Source organism: Telopea speciosissima, chromosome 2 (assembly GCF_018873765.1).
Source record: "Telopea speciosissima isolate NSW1024214 ecotype Mountain lineage chromosome 2, Tspe_v1, whole genome shotgun sequence".
In the NCBI taxonomy this organism is placed as follows: domain Eukaryota; kingdom Viridiplantae; phylum Streptophyta; class Magnoliopsida; order Proteales; family Proteaceae; genus Telopea; species Telopea speciosissima.
Genome location: NC_057917.1, coordinates 56,508,777 through 56,533,402, shown reverse-complemented (window position 1 = coordinate 56,533,402; position 24,626 = coordinate 56,508,777). Strand labels below are relative to the sequence as shown.

The window sequence follows — 24,626 nt, the reverse complement described above, 5'->3', positions numbered from 1 at the left end:
AGCTTCGTTAGATAAAGAGGAGATGAGTATACTCATGATTAAGGAGTCTTTTTCCTCCCATGTTTCAACCTGTGATGCATCCTTGGGGCAGGGATTGGAGCCAGTAACGTAACCATAGAAGCGCTGGCCTTTTAGATAAGGGACAATATGGGTTTTCTAATAGAGGAAGTTCTTAGATGAGAGCTTGATTGAAAGAATTTGTGCAAGGCTAGGTGTAGTGGATGGTACAATGGTGGAGGAGGTGGAAGAGGTGTTTGGGGTGGAGGGAGGAGAGCCCATGTCGTCCAAGAGAGGGAGGATGTTGGGATGGAAGAGATGAAAAGAACAAAAAAATTAATAAATTCTCTTGCTCGGTGGAGCTAGAGGCTCGTGATACCATAATAGAAGTTGATATTTTATCTATTATGATATTTTATGTGATATTCCTTGGATTGAATTACAATTGTGAGTGTATAAATAGATGAGGGAATCCAAATGTTGGAAACTCAATCACCTATAATACACATACCATAAAGAGAAGATTACATTAATGCTATATATGAAAGATTGAGGGAGATAATATAGAGATCATGGATTGTCAAAGGATTGCATGCTTGATGCTCAAGCAATGGCAAACATAGAAATAAATCAGATATGGTGTGATATGGTTTGATACAGAGGGATGGATTTCCTGAGCTAGGGGAAAACCAAGAGCCGATCCTCCTTCCTATTCTTCTTTTTTTTTTCTATTTTTTCTCCATCACACAAAACCTGAACATGCATCTCTCTCTACCCTTTTCATTACCATTTCTTTCCTTCCCGATGACCCAGCCATCCCACATCAACTGAAAACCCAATTTCTTCATTCCACCAACTGAAACCACCATTTCACCATCCAAAACCATCATTTTCTCTTAGATTTCCAGGCCTTATCCCTAAACCAAAACCCTCTATGACTATCTTCTTTCCAACGTCAGTTCCAATGACAGTGGGCAACGGAAGTATGAAGGAACAGGTACACCATTTATTTCCCCAAATTGTTTAAAATTATCCATCCAATCACGAATATGAGCAACAAGATTCACCATCTGATCTACATGGTCTATCTCCTAACTGGTTTTTCTTGCATTCGGCCTTCACTCTCTCTTTTTTCAGTGCCACTCTTTTTATCGTCCTCTTAACATTACCGACACCCTCTCAAACCTTAATCCTAAATTCCCCACCACCACCACCACTAGCGTCACCTTCATCTCCAGATTCACAACTAACGAACCCCGTAAAGGTTCCAATGTCCTTATCAAAGCCCTCGAACGTGAAGGCGTAACCACTGTCTTTGCTTAAAATGGCAGAGAGAGAAGCGCGGGTCTCTCTTTCGTCACCAGAAGTTGCAACGTTTCGGCAAAGGGGGTTCATCGCCCCTCACCCTTCCAGCGATGATGGTATTGAAAGAGGTTAGGTTTTTAATGTTTTAGTGTAGAGGATATTTTAGTCATTTGCATTTTATATAGTTAATCTGTTAGTTTTTTGGGTTGATTTTGATATTTGAATACTTAGTGGACTTGCATTAAAATTAGAGTGTAACTTAGGGGGTGGCGTTGATAATTTCCCTAATTTAATTTACATTAGCATTATTTCGATAAAAGAAAAATCAGTGGTTATTAGGTAACTCAGCTTCCAAACAAACTATTTTTTTTTTTTTTATGTTTTGAAAATCTAGGAACATAAGAATTGTCATTTTCTAAAGGGATTGAAAATCTAGTAATGTAAGAATTGCCAATTTTTTTGAAAAATGGATTCTGGATTTTCAAAGCTTTGTATCGTCATGTGATAAACTTAGATCCAGTCGAAACTTGACATGTAAATAAGGACTTAGAAGCCTACTCATCCATAAAATATAGACCCCATCTCATCTATCACTTAATAGTTATCAGGACACAAAACAAGTGAATGCCTAGAAAGTTGGAGATCGAGAGTTAAGCTGTATCGGTATTTTTATTGTTAATGGTCAACCGTTGGGATATGACCATCGATCAAAAGTAGTCGTTGGAGATTTGGTGATTGATCATTGGTCATCCGTCAGGCGACCGTCAAATCCCGATCGATCGTAAGTCTGACAGCAACAACTATCAGACTACCGATTTTTTGTCGGTCGATATGTCTTATGAGAAACCTATTTTATTGGTCGATCGTCAATGTCGATTCTCTGCCTTGTTTTTGGCGGTCTGACTTTGAGAGTCTTTTGTTCGAAAATACCTTGCTGTAGCATTCTTCCACTCTTAAAAGGATACTTCTCCAGGCCCATGAGGGAGAACTACCCAATTTAGCTTCAAGGAACCCGCACTTAGGGAAGTAGATGGATTTGAAGAATTGGGCCCATTGGGATATTGGATCGCTGAAAATTCTCCACGCCAATTTTGAAAAAGAGCACTGTTGTGAGTAGCTTAGGTCTCGAATGCCTAAACCTCCCTTCTGTGATTTGAGCCACCTTGTCCCACGACAGTCAATTAATTTTCGTGGAGTCCTCCTCACCGCCCCAAAAGAAATGCAACATCTCCTTCTGAAGCCTATCATGTATAGATTTTGGGAATTTAAAATGGCAACCAACATAACTTGGCGTTGACTGTACCACAACTTTGAGCAAAACTTCTCTGCCCACGTGTGTGAGGAAGTGTTTCGCCTACCCATGCATCTTTATTGTAGATCTATCACTCAAATCATGGAATACTTCGTAGGACCATCTCTGAATGGAATATGAAAAATTCTCGAAAACCATCTTTTGATACGAGTAGCTGTATTTAGAGAGAAGCAGAGACTGAATTTGTTGGAATTTATGAGTTGACCACTCACCCTTCAATAGGAGTCAATGCATTGCTTTTAGGTTATGCATCTTACCAAGTTTAACCTCTACGAATAGGAGACAGACATCCACATAGAAGGAGGCAACTTAGCTAATGAGAGCGGTTATGCACTCTGATGCCTTTAATCAAGCCCCTCCTTTCAGCTCCAAGCAGCACATTGCTGAAGGCTGGAGGACACATTATAAACAAGGCTGGGACAACGGAGCCCCTTTGCCTAATGTCGCTAGAGGAGGGGACCACCGTCTATATGATATTTTTTTAGCTTATCAAATCCTTACAAAAAAAGATAAGAAGGTGATTTCAGTAGCTGATAGATTAGTTAAACCAGCAAAAGTTGAAAAATCATCATTCTCTTTTACTAATTTAATTTTTTTTAATAAAAAAAAAAGAAAAAGTAACTGAGGAATGCAATACGCCCATATGTTTTTTAGCTCCAACAGACATCCACATGGCATATATTTGGACATAAGACTTACCGAAGTTTAGATACCATAAACTAAATTTAAATAGGGTTTTTCTGAAGATTCTGGTTCTCTGAATCCTTGTGACGTGCACAAGACAATGCTTTAAGTACAATTTGTTTAGTGGGTCTTGACCTTTTGCATCTGAGATGTCATGAATGCAACTATCTTGCAATTTTTCAGATCTGGAGTTGTAGACTGATTACTGAAATTTAAATTTATAAGCTGGTTTTACATGTTTCTCTAAATATCCCCCAAGACAAATTAAGCAATTCGACACAGAATTCTCTTTTCTAGTCTAACCAAACATGACAGAAATAATAAACAATAACTGTGAATTGGCAGAAGCTACTGAGAACTTTACTAGTATAGATTTTAAATGGTGTGATATTATCTTATATGTACAAAACTCTGTAAGTCTATATATATATATATCATTTTCATCAAATAATAAATAAAAAAATTGACAGAAATAGGTCCTGAAAATTTGTGGGGCTCAAAATACAGCATTCTTTCCTGTGGTGCTCTGTTCTATTGTGAAATTCATGATGTCTTTGTGCTCTTGGAGACAGAATTTCATTTTCCATATCAGAAAGCCCACAAGATTTACATCACAAGCAAGGGTTTAATCATCATCCATGTGTGAAAACGAATTAAGCAATAAAATCTGTAACTCGTTCAAGGCAAATGTGACCACAAATATAGACCATCACTTTTGCCTTGACTGTTTAGCTTTGAAAACCTGTTTAGATAGGTTGAATCCAACCCTTCAGAACTGAGAGATGTATGCAGATTTCCGTTTTCTATTTAACGGATGGAAAGAGGTTACTCGGGGTAGTGATCACCATCAAACTATTAGCAAGTTCAAGAGATCGGAAGCACGTAAACTTTCTTTCTGCTAAATGGTCCAAGCTAATTTGGTAATCTTCTTTAGGAATACCCCAATTCATTAGCTATAACACTTCATTTCATTCTCATAAAAAACAAAAAACCACTTCATTTCATTACTTTAAAAACAGAAACAGACCACAAGGATCTCGTCCAACACAGAATCACGGGCGTGACAAAGACTATAATTTTTAAATTCTGGGCTACTGCCATCTTCACTGCAGAAGCAAACTACATAAATTTTTTAAATTGGCGATACTAGGTAGTAATTCACTGCAGAACTAAACAATCTTGGGGAAGATGAGGATTGGCAGGCAGAACTGGATGGTCGAACACAGCATCTTGCTGCTCCTCATCCGAGTCTTTGGCCTCTTCGCATGCCTCTTGCAACGCTGCAGCTTCCAGGATGTAAGCCTTCACCTCTTCGAACCTCTCATCTGAGAGAGACACTTCGGCAAGTAGGCTCCATGCGTAGTCCTCCGATGCATCTTCATAATCCTTCTTCCTCTTCAACACCATATGTCCACTGATCTCCCACACTGCTGGGTTTACTTGGGTGTCCAGAAGTTCTTGGCTCACTTCTCCAAGTGCTTGTTTCTCTGCATAACACTGCATATCCATAAAGGATGGATATCAGATGTTGATGTCTAATTTGAATTGAAAAGCAATTTTATCATTTGGATTCTAAGAATGCTGAATTTCTTGACCAAGTGAGCAATGTTGTTGAAACACCAAACAAACTTGGATGTAAAAGACCTTGGGATCCCTTAGGAAGTAACAACCCCATAGTTGGAAGAAGTGTTCTTGTTATTCTCTGTTTTGACCTAAACATTCTAGCCTTCCAAAATGTAAATTCTAGAGCTTCTGTGGTGAGGGGCTTGGGCAAATGAAAAAAAGACTGAAAACCCATTTTATCTAGAGGCCAAGAGTATGGTTAACAACCATCTAACCATATAATCATCTGGGATATTGCCCGCCATCAAGTAATGTTGTTCTTGTTCCCAATGTGCAGGTCATTTAGGATGGATTTCCATGGCCTACTTCAGGTTACACATCTACTAGAGATAGCTAACTAGAACAACCAACATATTGACAGTCTAAGTAAAGCAGGTAATTTGAAATATATTGGCAGTCTTCTAAGTAAAGCAGGTAATCTGAAACATAATGGCAGCCCAAGTAAAGCAAGTAATTTGAAAGGATTTAACCTGCAGAAGGTTGAGAGAAGAAAGGTCGAAGGAAAACACTAATACCTGGGGGAAGATGAAGACCCGTTTGCCACAACCAGAGATGAGGACGTTATAAGGGATATTGTTATCTTGAAGGCAAATACAAGAACTGGCAATAGCGTCCGAAAGATCTTGAATTGTGTTTCCACCTTCAAAGACCAGTCCTCTAACAGGATAATTCAATAGCTGGGAGACCATGACTCCCCTCTCTGGCAGCCCCTTCACCATGGATATTTTTCGAGTTGGTGCCTTCTCGACGGGGAAGGGTGTAGCTAAGTAGTACGCCTGTGCAACAAAGAATAAAATATCAATCCCAAGCTAAGGTAAACGGATAACTCTTTTTCCAAATGACAACACAAGTAGGTGATGGATTAATGGTGACAAAGGCACCCAAGCTGTCGTAACCAAATAAGGATGAATGTTCAAGAACGTTAGAAAGTTCAATTTACCTGGAAATGGAGGTGATTAATGGTGGCAAAGGCACCCAAGCTGTTGTAACCCAATCTGAAGAAGGGGTTTGCAGCTTCAGAGGCCATATGAAGAGCAAGCAACAAGCTGTCACGATCGATCCTCTGAGGCAAGCAGTCGAGCACACGAGGAATCAGAAGCACATGGCCGTACTCGATTGGGCTCACCTGAAACCCAGTTTGAATAAACATTGAACAACTGAGATGAAGCTTCTCTTACATCTAATTCTATGGAATACTGTTAAGATAATAATAAGTTTCAAAAGAAAAGGTTCAAATAAAAGAACTAGGAAACTAAATCGTGCTTACGTTAATAGCAACTACACTTGGAGATTGGGAGGCACCACCATTAATAGATGCATTAGGGACGTAGAGGGTCTTGCCATCATCACTGGGTTCGAACCTGAAAAGCACCTCCTCCTGGCCAACCTTAGTGAAATTGAACTTGTTCTCATCGAATGGCTGCAGAACCCTGTCGACACGGAACTCGGTGGGTCGCTTCTTCAAGTGGCGACCTTCGTTAAGCTGCGCAATGAACCCATATTGGCCGGGAATAACCTTGGTCTCACAGGTGGTGACATCGTAGCGGAAGAGCCCTCGACTCATCCGGTCCTCCCACTGTCCCAGGAGCAAGATGTCCAGGAAAGATATCTCAGGGTTCTCTTCGTCTTCCTCAGACAAGCCCACAGCCACAGCCTTGCTTCTCATCGAATCGTCCCCATCTCTTTTGAAAGAATACAGCGGGAGCCCCGATCCTAAAAAGTATCAAATCAAACAATTCAAGAACAAATTCTTACAGAATCAAAAGGGGGAACAAAAAAAGGATTAATGGTTCCAACGTTACCAGGGAGGCAACACTTGCCGAGGCAATTCCGGCCGCAACCGGAGGATCGGAGGGCTTCGTCGTCCTGGAAGTTGGAGACGACAGTGGGAACCCTTTTGATGGTCAACATCTCAAAAAGAATGAAAGCAAACACCAAATATGGGACGAGATATGGTAGGTTAGGGAAGCTAAAGAAAGGGTTAGGTTGGGTTAGGGTTAGTAAATCCCCAGTTCGTCGAGGAGATTGAAGATGGAAGAAATCGACGAGGGGGTAAGGTTAAAGGGAGCAAGAAAACCACCACCTGCAAGGAATAGAAGATCAGAAGGACTACCGCCTTCAGAAGGTAGAGCGCCTCTACCACCGTTAGGGGATGGGATTCTTTTCTCCACCACCAGATTCCACTTCTTTTTCTGAATTTTCTCCACTTGCGAAGACACTTCTATCTCTTGCTGGTGGTGGAGATCCCACCAGAGGGTTCCAAGAACAGCCGTGATGACGAATTTCTGTGATTCTTCTTCTCCTTCTTCTCTCGCGCCCTTCCTTTCTTTTTTCTCTTTTCCTCTCTCTCTCTGCTTCTCTATTTGACGGCGGCAGGCTTCTATTTTCTTTATATAGACGAGTATTTAGGAGAACAGAATATACTCCAAGTTCTAAAAGTTAGGTCCTTATGCACCCGTACATGTGGGCCATGGGACTTTATTGGATTCCAATCAGACGGCTTGAGACCCATTATTAGGTCAACGATCAAAATCCTAGGTCGTCTATAATTTGATCTTTATTAATGGCCAAAAAAAAGAGTTAAAAGCCCTTTAGTATTTGAATCTTGAATAGAAAGCAATGCAACAAGCGCAGGAAACAGGATTACGGGACCGTTATTAAGGTCGTTAGAAAGGTTGTTAATTATACAAAGTTAAGGTTGGCCAAATTTTTGGATTCCAATCTGATGGTCTAGATTGAGACGCTTGTTTAAATATAATCTTTTGCTTGCTTATACTTTACACGTGAGGGTAAGGGTATCAAAGTTCAGCCCACAATGGTCTATACGATCAAAACCGATTGGTTCAGCCTGGATCAAACCAAACCTTGATCGGTTTGGTTTTGGATTGGGGTTTTATGAAACCGGTAGAAATCAAAATCAAATTGAATTGGCTGAATGCACAAAATTAGATCCGATCCAATAAAAAAATGAGACCAAACCAATAGTAAACTGATAAGAAACCGAAAACCCAAAAAATTCCAACGACTTTCCTATAAATTTCCTTATGTTTATATACATTTACCAGAAACTGGACCAGAACAAACCTGATGGTAGCATGATTGCAGACTGATAACAATAAACCAATAAGAAATCAAACTAAAAATGTCCCAACGGTTCGGTTTTGAGTTGATCCAATAACAAACCAACTGTTCCGATCGAGACCGGACCAAAACAACCGATTGAGACTGTTATGTGAAACGCTTGATCAAAAAGGCTTAACTACTGCCACGTGAGCCATCAAATCGTAACCTAATGCGCCAGTTTCCAAATTTGAATGCTCAAATTCAATGTGCTCCTTTGGGGACCAAGGATCAAGTATTCGTACCAACCATCAACAACCATACTATATAGCCTTGCGCTTTCTTGTCTGGCTGGAAACTTCGACGTTGGAGCCCATTGTTAAAAACACCTAATGTGGCTTTCATGGGTTTTTCTAAGTCTGTAAACGGATTGGATTTAGTTAGGATATGGATCCGGATATTTTCTGGCCGAATGGCCGAATACAAATACCTCTAAACAGATTCAGATGTGGATCAAATTCGATTTTTTATTCGTCTGTTTATATTTCTGCCTTGTGAAACCCAGATCTTCCTCCCCATAGCGGATACAATTCACTCTCAATCCATATCTCTTAGATCATGATTCTCATTTCCTCATATTCTAGAATCTGTTGTATTTATTTAATTTTTTATTATTAAATATTTGGATTTTTTTTTTCGGATATCTCTAAACAAATATGAATGTCCCTAAATGGATACAGATGCAGATCAAATTCAGATTTTCGATTGTCCATTTGCAACCCTATAAATGAGTACTTGAGGGAAAAGTAGATCCAGTGACCATCAGGTGTCAACTGGTCGAGCCTGGTCGCTTTTAGTCGGGTTAATCCGTCCCCACTAATTTAAAGTTCTGCATTGTTATCGATCATACTTGGGTCTCGTAGGGCCTACCAGAGGTGGGGTTAATATTTGATACTCTTAACCGTAAGGTGGTTCTTACAAAATGGAAGGAAACCGGAAAAAGGTATGGAAGACCTTGCTCTAAAAAAAGGGTAAGATAACTTGATTGGCTAATGACCACAATGGTTATCCAGTTCCGAGTCCAAACAGGCCCCAAAAACGAAGCCCTCCATGGAGTTTATTATTAAATTCTTGTGGTACGTATTCCATGGCGCACAAAAGGCCAAAAAGAAGAATTGGATTTATATTTTCAGATGCAAGAGGGTCTTCTTCAGTCTTGTGTGGTTGATAGAAGGATGAATGTGACTTCAACCTTCAAATCTCCAGTGAAAAAATGGTGTGGGACAAGGGAAGGGATGGCCACTGGTTGATCGCACGCAAACGAGAGATGAGAAAGTAAGGAGCGTGGGTGGTTCTCTATCCACTTGGTTAACTGCAACTTTCATGGCGAGGAATGAGATATTCTGTGTTGGATTCTCTTCCCTTGTTTATTATTGCTTCCATGAATTTGATTGGGATCAACTGTGGCCCCCATTTCTCCATTCCACTTGGCCTACTATCTCATGGATTTGGTTCTAAGTACGTCCTGTTGATGGCAGTTTGTCACCCATTCGAAATAGCATTTTAGATAGGCTTTTTTTTTGAGGAAATTTACGAAACACCCCCTGAAAATGGGTCGAAATTCGGATTACCTCTTGAAATTTGAAAATACTCAGATCACTCCCTCTACACTAACGGTGTTAGTCTGCCATTAGTTATTGATGTAAAATGACTATTTTACCCTTGTACTAAATCATTAGAGTTGAATTTACGTTACTACCCTTTGCTCTTCTTCTCTTCTTGCTCAACACCATCTCCGTCTCCGTTCTCTGTTGTGATTTAACGACGGCCGGCGGCCAAACTCAGACCTCATAGTTTCTGACCTATATGGCGAGTTGGGCACTCGTATAGGTCGGAGCTAGCACGGGCAGCCTGACGAACTTGGTCACCTGATCCACCAATTGAATCGGCTTACTGATCGGTGCTTCTCCGTCGCCCATCATCAGTCGCTGGCAATCATCACCAGGCCTGTTCGCCCCTTTTGATGGCTTTGCCGGTGATCTCCGCCCTCTAGCCTGGCTATTGGGCCCTCTCCCTCAAGGCCCCAGGCCCCTGACGTCATCTCCGCAAGGCCCCAAAGCCCCTACCGTCATCGCCGCGAGCCCCTTTGTTCTCCGTCCTCTCGCTGTGAGCCCCTCTGCAACTCTCCCTCTTTTTCTCTTTCCCTCACTCTTTCTCTCTGTGTTTTCCTCTCTTTTTTGTCTGCAAGGATTTTTCCATTTGTCTGCAAGAATTCACGGATTCCACCATCTAGGTTAGGTTATGGATTGAGTTCAAGAATCGAGAGGGCAGCTAGAAAATCAAGACCTGCAACTCATCTCTGTTTGATTTCCACCATCTAGGTTAGGTTATTCTCTCTCCATTCCAAAACTCCGACTGAATCAATTCTACCCTTTTGCTTTCTCTTCACTTCTCTTCCATCTGAAATCCAGAACCGAACCCCATAAACTTGCAACCCATCTTCTTCGTCTATTCTGAACCCACTTTTTTCTCCTTCTCCTCTTTATTTTTTCCTCCATTAACCGAGTCTGGGTCTTTGGAGGGTGGTGGTGGAGGTGGTGGTGGTGGCGGAGGCTAAAAATGGGCAATGGTAGTTGCAGAGGAGAGGGAATATTCCCTCTTTGATTCTTTATTTTAATTAAGAAAAAAATAAAGGGCACATTTTGGGTTTTTAAATCTAAGGGTAAAATGGTAAGTACACTCTTATCAAGGGTAGTTTAGGGTTTTCAAAAAATTTAACTAGTTGACTTCATCCGTTAACTAACGGTAGAGTTGAATCTGAGTATTGGGCTCTATTCCAAGGGGTGATCTGAGTATTTTCAAATTTTGGGGGGTGATTCGAATTTCGACCCATTTTGAGGGGGTGTTTCGTAAATTTCCCTTCTTTTTTTTGGGGGGGGGGGGTGGGAGTGTGGGTGGGGGGATCCAGAGAATCGTTATCATCTACGGTTGTTGATCGGTGCAGTTCCCTAGTGCCTCTCACAAGAGGGGGTGGGACCCACCCGGGGCATCTAACCGAACACTCTGCCTGGATGGGGTCCACCCTCCTCTTGTGAGAGGCACTAGGGAACCGCACCGATCAGGGAACCGCATACGATAATACTACCGAGTTGCCCGGTAGGACCGTACTGCCAAGACACGGTGCTGCGTGCAATGACCACCTTACCCTCACTCAGACAAGGCATTTGGGCAGGGGTAAGGCGGACATTGCACGCAACACCATGTATGGGCAGCACGGTCCTGCCAGGCAGCTCAGCAGTAGAGGATCCAAATTGGGGGGGGGGGTTGTAAATATTAGTTAATAGTAGTATTACATCGCATTAAGAGTTAGTGACGTAAGGTTAAGGGTATTAAATGGTTCGGTTTCGGTTAAACAGTTTAATTAAAAGTTTTCAATTTTGAAACCATAAATGAACCATTTATTAAACTGTTTCACAGTTTCGCTTTTGAATGGTTCGGTTTAGTTTTGGTAAACAGTTTTTGTTTGATTTTGACACATTTATGTATATTTAAGAGTGTTAAACGGTTTATTCGATTAAATAACCTCAATTTTAAAATCATAACCGAACCATTTATTAAATGGTTTCACGATTTCGATTTAAAAAAGTTCAATTCAACAAAGGGTGTTAAACGGTTCACATAACCTTTAAAGTTACAAAATCTATAAAAGATTGTGGAACCACCTCTATGAAGAAGGTACTAGCAAAGAGATCGAGCAATGTCGTGCCCTACGGTTGGGTCTACAAGTTGTGTATTAAGATATAGGACCCCGGTGAACCTTTTTCTGCTTAATTCAAGAAGAGATGGAATGTTACGTGCAATAGGAGTTAAATGGCATTAAAAAGTTAGTGGTGTAAGTTGCATGAAATCTTGATATAGTTAGAAGTAGTAGGTGAGGGGGGTTGTTATGAGAAACTTCAAATTACGAGTTATTGTGGGTTATTTTAACGTCTGTGTAACTGATTTACGTGGGTTAGATACAATAATAGGAAATAGAAAAGCTTCCATGAATGTATCTTGGTCGAACCAACCGAAATCAACATGAGAATGAGAATGGGAGCCATAGAAAAATAAGAATGCCTTATATCTCATAATACTGAAAAGATTCACAATACTACTAATGAAATCATCTCATAAGAAACCATGCATTAAAATTCTTCTTCCTTCTTCTATCAAGTTTAGGATCATTTAAGGAATCAGTACCGTCTCATCCCATTGATAATCGAGACTAGGACCTAGGTTTAATTCTGTTAAATAAATGGGACGGTATTGAAATTGACACCTATCGACCAGTCCCTAATACCGGAACCGTCCCAATAATTGACACCCTTAGTCTTGCATGTGTGAGCTCAATGTCAGGTTCAATCAGGCTTTGGGCTAGGGACTTCACAACTTTGGTTGGGCTCCTGCTCTGCAAAGCTTGAGCCCAGAGCGTGGCCCAATTACACCACTAGCTCAAATGAAATCAGTGCACCACGTGGCACAAATTAAACTGCCAGTGCAGGTAGATAAAGCAACATGGCTATGCAAATCACAAAAAATCATCACGCATTTCTTTTCCTCTCTCCTTTCTTTTGAAGTGGTCTTGTGAATGTATTCGGCCAAACAACTCACTACTCCCACTAAGAAATAAATAAAGAACCCTCCCCCCCTTTTTCCAATATGCGTAAATCAGAGCCATTAATCAATCTTTTTGGGTTTGGTCTAAAAGCATCGTCCATGTGAAAGCATATATATGGAATCTACCATCTAATCATATTATATATTCAATAATTAAATTGATGTGATGGTCCTTAATCCTTAATTACCTTCTAAACTATGCATATAAATATGAACGTATCAGATCAACAACAACCACAAAAAACCTTAAGACTTCTTCAATTCCCTACTAGTGTGTACGACCTTATTCTTTGTTTGAACATTTTAATTAATCTGTAAACCATGGCTGCTACTACTGGTAAGCTTGAGATAGAAACAGAGATACAATCTCCAGCTGATAAGTTCTTTGCCATTTACAAAAACCATGCTAGTCTCTTCACCAAAGTTTCCCCGGACCTCTTCAAGAACACTGAAGTCATTCGAGGAAGTGGGAAGAATGTGAACTCTGTTATTCACATTAAATATGCCTGGGGTATGTATATGTTTGCTTTGATGCTCTCATCAATTATATAGTTAGTTCTTGTTGTTGGAAGAATAGTCTACCATTGGTCAACCCTGAGACTTTGGATGGAAGGCGTCAAGAGCGACCAATGTGGGACTACTCTTCCAACATTCTACCTCATGTGTAAGTAGGACGTAATTATGTACACCATCCCAAAAGCTCGACTTATTGGGTGGAGGGACTCACATGTTGGGAATAAATCCGATGCACAGCGGAATTTGGATAGGATCAATGCTTGTTGTTCATGATCAAGAATAGGGATGAAACAATTTCAAAATAAAATCATAGTTGTCTTAGAGTCGCAAGCGTAACTCTTCTTATAGATAATAGGTCTTCTAACTTGTGCAAATATGGAGATTGAAAAAATTTATTCAACACTTTGAAGTTTGATCAATCCTTGCAATTTGTAGAAGAAGCCAAATTATTAAAGCCTCTTGAGTTCTCAAACTCAAGTCTCACTCAATCACACGCCACAAGAAAGAGGGAAGAGAGAGAGCGAAAACGTGGAGAGGGGGAGGAGCACTACCAAAATCGTGGAGAGGCTCCTCCCTCTCCCTCTTTTATAATTTTAGAGATCCTTGGATTTCAAATATTCCCCTTCCATCTTGGCATTGGTTCAATCTTTTATTTTGGTGTTTTGTGAATCTTCTAATTTTTGTAACTCTAATTTGTTACTAAAGTGAAGACATAGAATCTCAAAAAGAATACAATCTTTCTAAACTATGGTTCATGAAATATTCTCATAATATTTATTGTCATAATATAAAAAGATATTCAACCATAAATATTTTGTTCTCCCATATAATGTTATGTGTCCAATAAACTCTTTTATTATACATAAGCCCTTTCATTTTCCTAATATCTCATAATGAACTATAGGGTATGTAATTTAATATTACTTATCCCCAATTCATCATGTACGTTGATTGAAAGAATATGTGATTGTGATCGGACGGTCGTAAAACTTTGAAATCAAAATTCAATATATTATATATTAATTTTATATTAAAAATAAATTTATAAAACATTTCGAATAAACATTGGATCTAGATTTCTATCCGACCATTCACTGACTTTCTCTCTCTTGGATATTCCACATAAATGGGTAGTGGATTCAATGTTGAGAAACCTCTTTGCTTACAATACAGGATCACGAATCCAGTGTACTGGTTTATAGTCCGATTGGACATCGACCATTGGCTTACCAAAATCCGTAATGCCACACTGCAACAAATGGAATCTCTCAAGTCTAAGGGTCATCGAGTGACAAGTACGTGTATCACTCACACAACCAAGTAGCATTATATAAGATATACGTATCAGATTCTTATCTATACACATTCTTGACGTGTACACACATCCATGCACCGAAATCACCATTTCTCGTGACATGCGATATGGAAACCATATAAACAGGATGTTTAATCCCGTTCCCAGTTCAGACCAGTTTTAGGTTAACACCTATAGAACATTCTTATAAACCCTAAATAAAATAGTAAAATGCAAAAATTAAATTTAATAATTTAATATTTCGGGCTTGATGGACACACAAGTCCAATATCACAGGTATATGAGGTTCACATGTAGGCAGGATGAAATTGTATAAACCACCCCAAAAGCTCGGACTAGTGGGTGGAGGGACTCATATATGAGATTTCACATGGAGGCAGGATGACACTACATACACACCCCAGAAATTCAAAAAGTTCAAACTATTGGGTGCGGGGACTCATAGGTATATGAAGGGATAAGAGACCTTAGGGGTAACCGATTAGGACTACTCTTCCATCACTTACTTGAAAGATTAATTGATATGGTCTTGCAGGGGGACATGATATGACTGCAATGGAGAAGATCGAATCTATAAACGACGAGAACAAAACACTTATCAAGAGTTTCTTTGAAGGAGATCTTGGGAAACTATACAAGTCAATCTTATAGGGTGACAATGAAGGCCATGTCAACGGGTGGTAAGAACTCGATGAAATGGTCTATTGAGTATGAGAAGGCACATGAGGAAGTGCTTGCTCCGACCACCTATTTGGATTTCATTGCCAAGTTGGCTAACGACTTTGATGCCCATGTTCTCAATGCATAGAATTTATAAACTGGAAATGGAGTCAGTAACACACACACTCTCTCTCTCTCTCTCTCTCTCGTAAAATCCATTGACAACCTCTCAGAACACAACTTATGCACATGATGATTGAAACTCTTCTTAGAACAAGGGGAATGGAGTCCCCTCACATTTTAGGAAAAAAAAAGGCATGGTCAAGAAAATAATATAGAATCAATTATTAGCAGCAAGAAGTAGCATCAAGGATAAGCAAAGAGATAAGTGTATTGTCTCCCCTGATTGGGTCAACCTTTTACTTCATGTATCCCTTAAGAAATTACAAGCAATACGGTCTGATCATAATTCTATTCTTTTGACTTTAAATTAAGGATGTAAACGGATCGAATGCGGTCAGATAGTAGCATTATCATATTCGTATCCGATTATATTCGGATGGATTCGAATAATATTCTATTGGTTTTTGGACGGATTCGGATAGTTGTCGGTTAGTAATTTTTTGAATATGGATTCTCCTAAATGGATATGAACACGGATCGAATACGAATTTGTAACTATCCATTGACATCTTTATCGTTTTTTGATTTTATCTTGTATCACATTGCATAAAACAATATATATAAAACAATAGAAAATCTAGAAAAAGAATCACATTATCTTAACTTATAAAATTATAAAAATAAGATAACAAAATCCAATAAGGTAACTTAAAAGGATAGACGGACAACGATCTATTTTAGATATTTTATTACCGTCGGATTGTTAAATAAAGCAAATAATAATCGGTTGGATAGGGGGATTATCATATTCGTATCTTATTAGTTTTGGACCGATTCGAATTCTCCTAAACAAATACGAACGCGGATCAAATACGAATTTTCGAATATCCGTTGACATCTCTACTTTAAATTATCCTTGTGTGTCTTTTAGGAAGCTTTTCCATTTTCAGGCGGCTTGGCTTTTGCATCCCAATTTTAAAAACTTTTTGGCAATAAATTGGGTAGCTTCTGACTCTGATAATGTAATGTGTAAATTAACCATTGTAGGTAGGAAACTTAAAAGATGGGATGCTGAGTTTTTTTTTTATGGATATATGGAAATGAGAGCTGTCCAGTAAAACCCTAAAACTAGATAATGATGTAGGTTTGGATTGCAATTATAAGGCTAGCTATTCAGGATAATGAGAAATCAATTAGGTGGGTTTTGGAATCAAAAGAGGTGATTTGGATGCAGAAGTCTAGGCACATGTATACCAAGGATGGGGATCCGAATACTCAATATTACCATGCTATAGCTAGGAATAATATTAGGAAACATAATATTGAGTTTATTATTATTATTTTTTTTTATAAAATTGATAATAAGCTTGCTTCCGCGGCTCCGCTCAAGATGAAGCTAAAGGCTTAGCTGATTTCCTCAGGGAATTGTGTGCATGGTTTTAGTACACGGTATCGAAATGGTTATTGGCAACACGGAAAATTGATACGATATCGATACGGTATCGGCCTAGATCGGCTGTATCGGACAAAGTTACCTATTGGTTTGCTTAAAAAATGAGTTTTCGGACCATTTTACCTCTTGTATGTACCGTGCTACCGATACTGGATCAATATGGTATTAGTATCGGTGACTAGCAAAACTGATACGTATCGCCCGATATGGGTGAAACGATACCGATACTTAGAACCATGATTGTATGCCATTTTCAATTCCCTTGACTGTGCCTTTTGTTGAATCTCTGTTCACTCAAATCCTCTCAGAGTCAGACAATAGAATTCTTTTTACAAACGGCCATACCGAGTGCACAAGGCTCCCGTGTTTCCAATTCCCTTGACCCTGCCTTTGTTGAATTTATGTTCACTCAAATCTTCTCAGAGCCAGACAATAGAATGCTTTGTTACAAAGGGTCGTACCCAGTGCACAAGCCTCTCGCGTTTCATAGGGTTTGAGAGAGATAGATGGTATGCAATCTTACCCCCTTCACAGAGAGGCTGATTCCAAGGACTTGAGCCGGCGCCATTGCATTGGTGGTAACGAGACCTTACCATCGCACCAAGCGACGACCCTCTTGAACCATAGAGGCATTAGACAAGGATTCCTTGTGTCATTTTATTTTTATTACTGTCATTTGAAATTTGTCTAGATTGATCGGAGTGTTTAGGGAACTTAACATGTTCCAAGGTGTTAAAGTAGCTCGTGGTGCATAAAAAATTACACATTTTTTTTTTTTGCGAATGATACCTTCATATTTTGTCATGCCAAAAGGAATATATGTTGATTATGAAAGCCATTTCAGAAATTATTTTCTTATTTGTTAGGGCAACATATTAATTTTAGTAGACGTCACTAGACGTGTGAGGTGTATTTTAATAGGAATGTGTCTATCGAAGACAGAGGAACCTGAGTAAGAATTTTGGTGTTAAAATTGTGACTGAGGAAGCTAGTTACTTGGGAGCTAAGTTTTTTTTTTTTTTGTTTTTTTGATGGAATACTTGGGAGCTAAGTTGTTCCATCCCAGAGCTAAGTCTAGGGGATTAAAGTATTTGAGTGTGACAAACTGGATTCGATTTGTGCCAAATTCTTTTGGGGAAGAAATTAGGGGAAGAAAGGAAGTCATCTTATAGCGTGGAAGAAGGTATGTTTGTCTAAACATTATGGTGGTTTATGTAACATTTCGCTTTAAACTAAATATTTATAGAATTTCATTTTGTTGCTAATAGGTATGTTACGGGACAGGTTCAGTCGATGGGAAAAAATTTGGCTGCTACCCAGGTTGTAGCAATGTTCCTGCTACCTGGGTTCACAACCAAAGAAATAGAATAATTCACTTCCCCTAGGGTTCACAAATACCCTTCTAGGTTATAGTATTTTCCAAAATATCTTTTTTGATTCCATTTCTCCGGCTGTCAATCAAGTAACAGAAACATTCGTGCAACCCGGGTAGCAGCAAAGTTTCATCTCGATCGATGCTGGACTTGGGCTCATTATACTTAAAAGATAAGTGCATTTAATTAAAGTTTTTGAATTTTAACAAATTAGATATTTACATATTAATTTACCATTATACCCCCTATTAAGTAGAAGTACTAATATGGTTGGACCATATATGGTAATATTTATTAGGATAAATTACATGTCATCCCCTGATTTTCAAACTCAACTCAGATCAACCCCCCTGATTTTTGAAAAACTCAAATCACCCCCTAGTTTAGACTCCAATATGACAAATTAGTCCCTACTGTTAGTTTAATGTTGTTAAGTGATGATGTCAGCTAGTTAAATAAATTTAATTCCCTAAACTACCCTTGACCAATGTTGAAGATGAAGGAAGGGTAGTATTGTAAATTTAATTCTAATGTTTTAGTACAAGGGTAAAATAGTCCTTTCACACCAATAACTAACAACAGACTAACAGTATTACTGTAGAGGGGGTGTGATTTGAGTTTTTTCAAAATTCAAGGGGTGATTTGAGTTTCATTTGAAAACCAGGGGGTGACGTGTAATTTATCCTATTTATTAATGTCCCTATGTTTAAATAAATTAAATAACAATTGTGGATTATAATTATTTGGACATTTCATCAATATTTAATAGCATGTAAATCTAAATAAGTTCATGTGTAAAAATTATTTGGATAATTGGGCCAACTACATAGCCATGAGTTCAATTTAAATTAAATTGGCTCATTTGGGCTGATTTAATAACTAGGATAATTGAGTGGGGTTAGTTCAATTTGGATTTTAATGGGTTCAGTTCTATTAGAATGCTTTGTTACCATGGTTTGAGGTATCGGATTGGATCGGCCAATATTGGTCGGATTGGATCGGTATCGGTATCGGTCGATCCCAAGATTTGATCGATACAACAAGGTTTGATTGGATCGTTGATTGGATCGCCCAACTCGGTTGGATCGGCCGATCCGATCCGATCCTTGACCAATCCAATTGAATATTTTTTTTATCTTTTCAAAGTTTTTAAGTTTTTTATATTATCTTGACCGATACCAATCGATTTTGACCGATCCAATCTAGATAATATCAATTGATCCGATCCCAAGATCACAACACCCACCAACTCTGGTCGATACATGACCCGATCCATAAAAAAAACGATTTTGGGGGGTTTTTTGACCGATCTTGACCCTTTTGGACCGATCCAAAAAGGTTTTGGCCATGACCGATCCCAAATCTGATACCTGGATTTTGAACCTTGTTTGTTACACATCCTCCAAAAGGGAGGTCGGATAGGTTGTTTTTATTATTGGGTCTTATAAGGCCCCACGAGTTGACAAATTTCAAGCGATCTTCTACCATTCCTTTTGGGACCTAATTGGGAAGGATATGGTCAATTTTGTAAATTAGTTTTTCTTCAACTTTACTCTTCCATTTGGGGTTATCCATACTCTTATTATATTAATTCCTAAAAAGCCTAATGCAACTCTAGATAAACACTATCGTCCTAATAGTTTTTGCAATATTTCATATAAGTTACATTATACCTAAATTTCTAACTAAAAGACTTAGGTTCATACTTTATTTATCTTTTTCATGTTGCTTTTGTGCTAGGCCGACAAATTGTGATGGCCCAATAGATCTTTCATACTTTTAGACAGAAGAAAGGAAAATTTGAGCGTAAACTTAAAATTAGATATGCCAAAGGCTTATGATATGATAGAATTGATTGGATTGGACATTTACTGGTAATTATTTCATATTCTATTAAAATGGATGGTCGATGTTTTGATAATATTATTTTAGTTGGTTCATCTTAGCTCGTTTGGGTAAATTTTTCATTTGGTTGTATGTGCTTGCATGTGATTCTTTTGGTTTAACTTGGGTGGACCAATTGAGGACTTGACAACCTACTACCCTATTGGTCATTGGTGGAGGTGGAGGTGGAGGTGGAGGTGGAGTAAGGACTAAGGAGCAAGTAAAATGACTTTCTTCTTTTTATTTTTTGTGCTTTGTGAGGTAAAAAGTTCCACAGAAGAAAAGAAAAAAAAGAGTGTAAATCAGTGAGTTGTTTGTGTAAATAAATCATCATCCGTTAGTGTGTTACTTGAACAGAGATAGAAACACAGTGGAAGGATTTCGTACGAATTGGTTACAAGCTTTACGTATTCAAACGATCTTCTACAATCTCTAGATATCTTCAAAGGCTTCTTTACAGAGATCTCCACCCCGCAAATTTTTGGGAACAGATGAAATCTCACAGAAAACAAACTAGTAAGTTGGTGAACAAGATTGAGAGTGAGAGAAAGAACTCAATGTTGCAAGATTGCAATTGGCATTAGGGTGACTTGATTATGTATGTATGTATATATGTATATATATATATATATAATTAATCCCCACCTCCTTACAGTGTCCCACTCTAAATAGGAAACACAAAGAGGGAAGTGACCCAAAGGGGGAAGGCCACCTCGTTAAGTCATCGACCCACATACCGTGATCCAACCGGCTGCCCCATGGGTGGGAGCCAAGGTCTGAACCGGGTCTGCCCAGATTCGGTTAACAGTTTGGACATTTTAAGGGCTGAAATTGAGGAATAATAAGAAGGGGTGCAATGAGGTTGAAAGGCCCAAGCTTAAAGGGCGATTTTGAGTTCTTCAAGAGGTAGGTAGGTTTAGATGTCCTTAAATTCTGGTTTTGGGGGTTGTTTTCATTTTCTCTCCTTTCTTTCAAGGTGGTCTTGCGAATATATTCGTCCAGCTTGTAAATAAATATTTCTCCCCACCTCCCTTAATCTATATTTATTAAAACTATCTTACCTTAAACTTCTTTTCTGAAACTACCCTGCTTTTAAACTTTTATATCTTCTTCTATCTTCATATTTTTAAATACCCAGATTGCCCTTCCTTTTCACATAGTAACTTGCTAATCTATTTAATCTATCATTCATCTTTCTTACTTCTATTTTTTATTATTTTTATCCTTAAAATAGTAAAAAATAAAGCACCCACCCACTTCTTCTCTCTCGTTTTTTACTCTATTTTGTTTTTTTTTTATTGTTTTTTCTTCAATTTTTTTATTTAATTAATTTTTTATTCAACATTTCATCCTCATCGTTTTTCAAACAGATCATGGTTCTAAGTATCGGTATCGTGTCGCCGTATCGGACGATGTACCGGTTTTGTTAGTCACCGATATCGATACCATGCTGATACCGTATCGGTAGCACAGTACTGACAAGGGGTAAAATGGTCAGAGAACTCATTTTTTAAGGAAATTCAAGGGTAATTTTGCCCGATACAGCCGATCTAGGCCGATACCGTACCGGTATTGTATCCATTTTGTAGGTTACCGATACCCGTTCCGATACCATGCACTAAAACCATGGAACAGATTGACTCTCATCAAAAATAGTAAAAAGTAAATTGAATAAAAACAGGAAGAGAGAGAAGAAGTGGGGTGTTTTGAAGAGAGTCCATCTGTTCCATGGTTTTAGTTTTAGTGCACGGTATCAGAACGAGTATCGGTAACCTGCAAAATCGATACAGTATCGGCCTAGATCAGCTGTATCAAGCAAAATTACCCCTGAATCTCCCTTAAAATGAGTTTTTTTTTTTTTTACCATTTTACCCCCTTTTCGTACCGTGCTACCGATACGGTATCGGCACATAATCGGTGACTAGCAAAACCGGTACGTATTGCCTGATACAGGTGATACGATACCAATACTTAAAACCATGATCTGTTCGAAGAAGAACGATGAGGATGAAATGTTGAATAAAAAATTAATTAAATAGAAAAATTGAAGAAAAAAAAATCGAATGGAATAAAAAATGGGAGAGAGAAGAAGCGGGTGGGTGCTTTCATTTTTTACTATTTTAATCACAAAAATAGTAAAAAGTAGAAGATGAATAGTAGGTTAAATAGATTAGCAGGTTACTAGGTGAAAAGGAAGGGCAATCTGGGTATTTAAAAACATGAGGTTAGAAAGAGATGTAAAAGTTTAAAAACAGGGTAGTTTTAGAAAAGAAGTTTAAGGTAGGGTAGTGATAGTAATTACCCCAATAATATATAGAATCTACCATCTATCCATATATCTATTCAATAATTCAATTGTTGTGATGGTCCATACTCCTTAATTACCTCCTAAACTATGCATATAAATATGATCGTATCAGATCATCAATACCCACAAAACCATGGCTGCTACTACTGGTAAGCTTGAGATAGAAACAGAGATACAATATCCAGCTGATAAGTTCTTTGCCATTTACAAAAATCATGCTAGTCTCTTCACCAAAGTTTCCCCCGATCTCATCAAGAACACTGAAATTATTCGAGGAAATGGGAACAGTGTGAACTCTGTTATTCACATGACATATGCCTTGGGTATGTATATATATTTTTGCTTTGATGCTCCGATCAATTCTATAACTAGTTCTTGTTGTTGGAAGAAAGCTTTGATGCCCATGATCATCAATTCTATAGCTAGCTCTTGTTGTTGGAAGAATAGTCCCACAATGGTCACCCTTGAGACTTTGGGTGGAAGTCCTCAAGAGTGAATCATGTGAAACTACTCTTCCAACGTTCCACCTCAGGGACTCAGGCATATGAGGTTGAATTTAGCTCGCCTCCAGGGAGCTCAGCACGCCCAGGGTGTTGCTAGCCGTTGGGCTGTGCCGCGCACATCCCTAGGCATGCACTGAGATGTGTGCGGCACAGCTCAACCGCTGGATGCCCCCTAACAGCACCCTGGGTGCTGGTCTCCCTAGAGAGGATCCTGATCCTATGAGTTTTCATGCATACACAGAGTGAAACTGTGTACAACACCTCAAAAGCTCGAACTATTGGGTGGAGAGACTCACAAGTATATGAGGTTCAAGTGTAAGCAGGACGAAACTGTGTACCTCAACCCAAAAGCTCATACTATTGGGTGGAGGGACTCACAGGTATATGAGATTTCATGTGTAGGCAAGACAGAAATATATACACCACCCCAGAAACTCGAAAAGTTCAAAATATTGGGTGAGGGACTCACAGGTATATGAGGGGACAAGAAACCTTAGGGGTGATCAATGTAGGACTATTAATTGTTCCAACACTTGTTACTTTGGCATATATGTTTAAGCACTTGAAAGATTAATTGATCTGATTTTGTAGGGGGACATGATGCTTTGACTGCAATGGAGAAGATTGAATCCATAGACGACGAGAACAAAACACTTATCCATAGTGTCTTTGAAGGAGATATTGGAAAACTGTACAAATCTTACAGGGTGATAGTGAAGGCCATGTCAAAGGGTGGCAAGAACTCGGTGAAATGGTCTATTGAGTATGAGAAGGCACATGAGGAAGTACCTGCTCCAACCACCTATCTGGAGTTCATTCCCAAGTTGGCTAAGGACTTTGATGCCTATGTTCTCAATGCATAGAATTTATAAATTGGAAACCGAAATTGTAACCCAATTTGAATAAAGAGCTTTATGTACCTCTAATAAATCAATATATTAATTTGTGTTATGGAGTCAGTAACTCTAAAATTCAGACCGGTACGTATGTGATGCAGTCGTATCTTGATTGGAGTTCGAATGATAGGGGATGAATTGTTGAAGGAGAGAAAATATGATAAAAAAGATAATAGAAATAGGGAGATAGAATAAAGAGTGCTTTACGGACGAAACCGAACGTCTTGGCTTATTGGGAGGTAGCTGACGGGAGGTAGCTGACATTTTCTCAAGATAACGTCTAGAGATAAATTAGGGACTCAAAGACTTCATTCTATTTCTTCATTCATCAATAAATATATGGATTATCGTGGCCACCCACATCCCACTCTTAAAATTTCTCCCTACAACTCAATCCCACTTCTAATAACTACATATATATTACAAACAATAACTAACCACCATCTCATAATACAATGTATACAAGCCACATACATACTCTTACGGATGTACCCCTCTCACCCATGTAAGCCGATGCATGTAACAATCAAACAATCCATTTCCCTAAGATTGGTCTTGTCCTCAAGATCATTCGTCAAAAATTGAATTGTTATGACATGTAGATCCTCCCATGTTGCTTCAGCCAGTGGTATTCTCTTTGCTTAATTGAGGAAGCCATGACTTTGTTTTTCGATAGAGAAAATATAGAGAATTTGTCGTGGCCGGCATGCCTAGGCTCTGATACCACTTGATATGTACAAGGATTGCTTCCCTTGGCCTACCTATTTTTTTTGGAAGAAAGCAAAAATAAGTGTTGGTGTAATAGAGGAGACCATGACCTCTTTACTCGGCTGAGTAACTGATTAGTTTTTTAAGATGTTCTTTTATTCAACGAAACTAAATATAAATAGTACAGAGATGATAACTACTACTTGGTTATAGAACCCACCTACTCTCCACGTGCTACTCTCCCTCC

The 24,626-nt window shown here is 38.8% G+C and overlaps 2 protein-coding genes across 3 annotated transcripts; one reads left to right on the top strand and one right to left on the bottom strand.

Moving 5' to 3' along the window:
* Positions 1-4,379: 4,379 nt before the first annotated feature.
* LOC122651519 (GDP-L-galactose phosphorylase 2-like) lies at positions 4,380-24,207 on the bottom strand. Of its 2 annotated transcripts, XM_043844928.1 has the most exons (7): positions 24,196-24,207; positions 12,806-12,812; positions 6,724-6,838; positions 6,189-6,634; positions 5,862-6,047; positions 5,437-5,697; positions 4,380-4,795 (listed from the first exon to the last, which is right to left on the bottom strand). In XM_043844928.1, the coding sequence occupies exons 3-7, from the start codon at positions 6,830-6,832 to the stop codon at positions 4,457-4,459; spliced, it is 1,341 nt and encodes a 446-aa protein (XP_043700863.1). In that variant the 5' UTR covers positions 6,833-6,838; positions 12,806-12,812; positions 24,196-24,207; the 3' UTR covers positions 4,380-4,456. The 2 variants fall into 2 exon arrangements, with proteins under 2 accessions (XP_043700863.1, XP_043700862.1); XM_043844927.1 differs by lacking the exons at positions 12,806-12,812; positions 24,196-24,207 and adding an exon at positions 7,141-7,273 and having other exon boundaries at positions 6,724-7,086.
* Positions 12,908-23,650, top strand: LOC122651522 (kirola-like). Its single transcript, XM_043844931.1, has 2 exons — positions 12,908-13,151; positions 23,367-23,650. The coding sequence occupies exons 1-2, from the start codon at positions 12,962-12,964 to the stop codon at positions 23,636-23,638; spliced, it is 462 nt and encodes a 153-aa protein (XP_043700866.1). The 5' UTR covers positions 12,908-12,961; the 3' UTR covers positions 23,639-23,650.
* Positions 24,208-24,626: the final 419 nt, after the last annotated feature.

What these genes read in the sequence shown, in the direction of transcription:
- LOC122651522 (XM_043844931.1), top strand. Translation starts at nt 12,962, where the DNA reads ATGGCTGCTACTACTGGTAAGCTTGAGATAGAAACAGAGATACAATCT. An exon ending in TCACATTAAATATGCCTGGG is followed by an intron (nt 13,152 to 23,366) that starts GTATGTATATGT and finishes CTGATTTTGTAG; the next exon opens with GGGGACATGATGCTTTGACT.
- LOC122651519 (XM_043844928.1), bottom strand. Translation starts at nt 6,832, where the DNA reads ATGTTGACCATCAAAAGGGTTCCCACTGTCGTCTCCAACTTCCAGGAC. An exon ending in CGGCAAGTGTTGCCTCCCTG is followed by an intron (nt 6,635 to 6,723) that starts GTAACGTTGGAA and finishes GATACTTTTTAG; the next exon opens with GATCGGGGCTCCCGCTGTAT. An exon ending in TTAATCACCTCCATTTCCAG is followed by an intron (nt 5,698 to 5,861) that starts GTAAATTGAACT and finishes TTTGTTGCACAG; the next exon opens with GCGTACTACTTAGCTACACC.